The sequence below is a fragment of the Morus notabilis genome, unplaced genomic scaffold (genome assembly GCF_000414095.1).
Source record: "Morus notabilis unplaced genomic scaffold, ASM41409v2 Scaffold751, whole genome shotgun sequence".
In the NCBI taxonomy this organism is placed as follows: Eukaryota; Viridiplantae; Streptophyta; class Magnoliopsida; order Rosales; family Moraceae; genus Morus; species Morus notabilis.
Window position 1 is genome coordinate 151,175 of NW_010366875.1, and position 5,389 is coordinate 156,563.

Sequence of the window (5,389 nt, forward strand, 5' to 3'; positions counted from 1 at the left end):
AAACCTGCACGACTCACAAGGCTGCCACGTGTCGTTCTACATAATTTTACCATATTTGGTCACTTTAATTCCTTCGTCCAGCTCAGCCAATACCAGCCGTGCGATCAATGATCAATATTCGTACATCCCAAGGAATCGAACAGCCCACGTTCAAAAAACTCTGGGCATCTTTTGAACGCCAGAGTTTGAATTCCTCGGGTCCCAACCTGCTACCATGTGGGGGGAGAATGTTCTTCAGCATTTTAAATCCTTTTATTTGATTGGCCACGTTTCACCGCTTAACTACGAAATTGTCCCTCACTATTTATTTGTCAGATTAATTTCAGTGAGAAATAAATAAAGTAGCGGTAATAATTCGGTTTTTCAGTCATTTTAATTGGAAGAGAAATTAGATAGAGACCATGTGGTTGGTGAACCATGATTCATTAACGTATTTATTTTATTTAGTAATAAATTGGCAAATAAAAAATAGAAATTCCCATATAAAATGGAAATTCGTAAAACATAATTTGATGATTTTGACAATTAAACCAAAACTTTGAAGAAAATATTATGACCCGTTTATTTCGCTGATTCGAGTTTAGAATTTGAGTTTTATTACAGTAAAAAACTCTCATAAATAATCACATTTAATTTTTTTATTACAGTAAAAAACTCTCATATAAAATTATATCTCAATTCAAATTAAAAACTCGAATCAGTAAACTAAACGGATCAATACGACGACAAAATAAATAATCGAGATTCCACGGGAACTCCGCGCATGTGAGGCTCGAGGAAAAAGATGCCACGTCATCACAATCATTAATTAGACGTAATGGCATTTTCGTTATCAAATCTGTCCTTCAAGGACATTTAAGACAAGATAGTCATTTTCATAATTATTTTTTCTTTCGTTTTCAAATCCTATCAGCCTGATTTTCTTCCTATTTTTTGTTTGTTTTCTGCTCAACGCCAAAAAAACGAAAGCTCCCTCTCTCATAGTCTTCTTACGAATAAGACGGAAAATCCAGTTAAAATTACGGAACTGCCATTGCCCCTCTTCTTCTTCTTCTTCTTCTTCTTCTTCTTCTACGTCTCTGACTCTCTGAAAATCTCCCTGTAAGAGACACACATATATTAGTTGTTTGAGCACTTGATCTTCTAAAAGAAGGTCATCATTGGAGCGGAAAAGAAAGTGGTAAATACTAAACAAACCCATTTTCAGATTTTGTTTTTATGTGTGAAAAAAGTTCTCTCAAATCTCAATTCTCAATTAAATGCCACTTTCTCTTACCCCACTAATAGTATTAGCTCTTTTTTTTTTTTTTTTTAATTTCCTCAGTTAGATCTGAGAGCTTCCATTTTTGGTGTTTTCATAACTTGTTTTGAAGAAAAAGAAAACATTTGATTTTGTTTTGATTAAAAAAAGGAAGTAATAGAAATGCAAGCCAAGGGAAGAGAGAGAAGCTTGAGCGAGAAAGACGAAGAACTGTCGTTGTTCTTCGAGATGCGGAGGAGAGAAAAAGAGAATGAATCCAATAACAATCTTCTTCTTAGCTCTGAAGAGCTTCCTCCTCCTCAAGGTACGGTGTCGTTTTTTACTTTCTTATTTTGCTTTTTTTTTTTTTTTTAAAAAAAAAAAAACGAAAACGGAAGAGAATGTGTTAATGGAGTTTGCCTTTTCCAGAAACAAACAATAACGAGAATTCGCCGATTTCGAGGAGTGCACCGTCTTTGCCATTGCAGCGAAAGAGCCGTGTTGATGAGTTCTTGAATTCGGAAAATGAGAAATCTGATTACGATTGGTAATCTTCTGATTTATGTTTTTTCTTTAAAAAAAAAAATTGCTCAAATTTTTTAGGTGTGATTGTAGCACTTCAAGCGGCGTTGCTTTAAAATGAACTAAACTTGATCAGGATAATTTTGAGCGGGAAATTAGTTGCTAAAATAATGGCTTAAAAATTGATATTTTAGTAGATATTGATTTTGTCGTGGAGATCTAAATTTTTGAAAACTTTATAATTGATCTCTTTTTTTTTTTTTTTTTTTTTTTTTTGGTTTCTGATTCTTAAACACAAAATTCAAAAGCAGAATACTCTCTGTTTTTTTTTTTTTTTTTCATAATTTTTTGGTCACTGAATTCTGTCTACCGTGCTGAGTTGAAGAAGAATCTCATAAACATTAATTCCATTTCCACCAAGTGCAAGGAAAAATTCTACTTTATAAGAACTCAGTTTTTATCACTGGAGAAAAGGAAAAGCTAGTGGGCTCCTTTTGTTGCTAAGCATATTATCACCTCCTTTTCTGATATTCTTGAGGACCAAATGGAGCCTTACTCTTTCAGTTACTTTTTTGCTTCTTGACTATTCACTTTACTTTAAAGCCTTCTTTCATGAATAGTTCCCTAAAGCTTGTGGTCTCTTTTGAGTTTTGTTTCTTTTTATACGCTTTAGGAAATCCTATCTTAGAAAAGAACAGAGTTACATGAGGAAATAAATTTGAAATTTGAAGGGAACATAATTTCATGAAGAAATGATATGATATTTTGTTGGCCCAGAAACTTAGTTTTCAGTTCCCATTTTTTATATATTTATAGTTTAAATGTCTTCACAAGTAAGGGAAAAAAATAAATAAAAGAACCTATGGATTTTGAGATACATTTGAAGGACCAAAGTATATAATAGACAACATCGTACAATTTATGATGTGTTTGATGAGGTCTTTTATGATTATGTACTATGGTTAGTATTTATAATTGATATCTATACACAGGCTTCTTACACCACCTGGTACCCCACTGTTTAATTTGGAGATGGAATCACGGACAACTGCGACGAGTCAACAAGAGTTTCCAACAACTCGTCCGATTGCATTGAGGTCAAGGGTAAGAAATATCAAGTTAGTGTAAGTTGGATGCTTGTAGCCTTTTCCTTTGTCTAACAGTATGACATACATGTGTAGCATGCTCACAAATGGTTCATTTGGGTGGAAATTTTTACCTCCCATTCGGTAGTCATAAAATTTTGTGGACCTTTATTGTCCCTTACACGAAGTACTCTTGGTTTTCTCTTATCTCCATATTTGTTTTTAAGTTATGTTATCTCAATCAAAATTTTGCATGCGTTTTCATTTTATGTGCTGCAGCCGGCAAATATCCAGGTAGAGCCCGCTTCAAGGAGAACTACAGCATCTAAAAATCTGACTTTAAATTCGGAACTGAAGTCTTCGACTACTATTGGAAACAGAAGGCCCTCATCATCTGAGGGCCATAAACCTGTGACCCGTAGATCTGCGACTCCAACTGCTCGGCCTACATTACCTTCAACAACCAAACCCTCAAGATCCTCCACACCAAGTTTACGGCCCTCCTTACCTTCCATTAAGCATGTGGTTCCTCCAATGAGGTCTTCAACTCCAACTAGGTCCTCTGCTCGGTCTTCAACGCCAACTGCAAGACCCTCCGTACCAGCTGCCAAGTCAGCAACAAGATCAGCAACTCCTACGCGTCAAACATCAACCCCATTGAGTGCACATGGCGTCTCTGCTCCAGCCGGGCGAGCTTCTTCAGCATCTAAAATACGTCCCGCAAATACAAACAGTTCAGCACCATCACGTGGCCCTTCCCCAACTGTAAAATCTAGGCCATGGAAACCCTCTGAGATGCCTGGTTTCTCTCTTGATGTTCCTGCTAATTTGAGGACTACATTAACTGAAAGGCCAGCTTCTGCATCTAGGGGACGGCCTGTGGTGCCTAGTGTTAAATCATCTTCTACTGCGACTGGCTCCAGTGGAAAACTGAGACAGCAATCATGTTCTCCATCTAGGGCACGGGCTTTGAAAAGCAGCGTCACTAGTACCGGGAACTCAAATCGAGCTATGAGTAAATCGCGCTGCAACGACATTGATGAAGTTAGTCCTGTTGTTATTGGAACACAAATGGTTGAAAGAGTCGTAAACATGAGGAAACTGGCACCACCAAAACGAGAAGATGATCACTCCAATAATAATTCAGCTGGGAAGTCGTTGTTCTCTGATAGCTTGGGTTTCGGAAGAACACTCTCAAAGAAGTCTCTTGATATGGCTTTAAGACACATGGTATGTATCCTTTTCCTTGTCAAACTAAATGCTGTTCATAGCAGTACTTCCAAAATAGTGTCACCTATCATTAGAAAACTAGATAATATGCGTAATTTTGCATATCGGGTACAAAACCTTTAGATCCACTTGATATGAAATGCAAGCTTATCTTAGTAAATCTATAAAACCGAGTACTTGGGTGATTGAGAACCCGTGGTTTATGAGTATGCTTTGAGCACTAATTGACTTGTGCATTTATGATCACAATGAAATGTTTGACAAGCTACCTTCATGATTCCAACTATGAAATTGTTAATTTGATCGAGGAATGCCTTGTTCAGGACATAAGGCGAAGCATGCAAGGTAATCTACGACCAGTGGTGACAAGTATTCCAGTTTCTTCTATGTATAGTATCAGATCAGGCGGGACGAAAAACAGGGCGACTAGCAATTCAGACTCTCCTCTTGCTACAAGCAGCAATGCTAGCTCGGAACCAAGTGTCAACAATGCATTTACTTGTTTAGATGGGAGCGATGCTGAAGTTAATGATGCCCGAAGCGCGCAAGGAAATTGATCTGCTAGCCAGCAAGGTAGGTAAACCTCAAGAAGATGCTCATCACTCAATATTCCTGCCATCAAACAATCGGATGCCGCGACCATTCAAAAAGATCTTATGTTGGAAAGGAAGTTATTTCCGTTTATGATTTATCAGAAAGTTCACAGGTTTGTGTAATGTATTTTGATCATGTTTCTGTTGTGGCAGTGGAAACAACAGTCACATACTTGATTTGAACTGTTCTTTAGCAACGACCTGTGCAACTATTTCATTGTTGGAAGTTGAAGAGCTCCTTCAGCTTATTAATTTTTGGGAGTCACAAATATGTGTTACCTTAAACTAGAGAATTTACTTGAGATGCTCCAGATCAGGGACTATAAAAGTTTTTGAACCTCCAAAGTTTAACATGGATTGGAGCACATTCCCCTATATTCTGATTTACAAGAATATGTGAGGATTTTAGAAAACTTTAAATTCTCTCTTTAAACATACGAGGAAAGAATTTTGGCCCATCTTAACTTCACATATGCAAACATATAGAATGTGCATAAATGGCAATAATGGTTTGTATATGTATACGCTTAGATATGTCTACACAAGTATCACTATCTTATACGGAGAGTATACATTAACTTATACGGATAGAAAAACATGTACATGTATACTAACAAGTTGTCGGTTAATTTTGTTAGGTAAATCAGGTTAGCGGTGGATTTCGTTAGTGAGATTAGATATGTTGTCTCATTTTTTTTGTTTTGGTGGCTGTTCTTTAA

At 36.6% G+C, this 5,389-nt stretch overlaps 1 protein-coding gene across 1 annotated transcript; it reads left to right on the top strand.

Moving 5' to 3' along the window:
• Positions 1 to 1,085: 1,085 nt before the first annotated feature.
• On the top strand, positions 1,086 to 4,935 carry LOC21398664 (zonadhesin). The gene is made up of 6 exons (XM_010111319.2): positions 1,086 to 1,180; positions 1,412 to 1,565; positions 1,670 to 1,787; positions 2,755 to 2,866; positions 3,127 to 4,077; positions 4,401 to 4,935. Exons 2-6 carry the CDS (start codon positions 1,424 to 1,426, stop codon positions 4,632 to 4,634), a joined length of 1,557 nt encoding a protein of 518 aa, XP_010109621.1. The 5' UTR covers positions 1,086 to 1,180; positions 1,412 to 1,423; the 3' UTR covers positions 4,635 to 4,935.
• Positions 4,936 to 5,389: the final 454 nt, after the last annotated feature.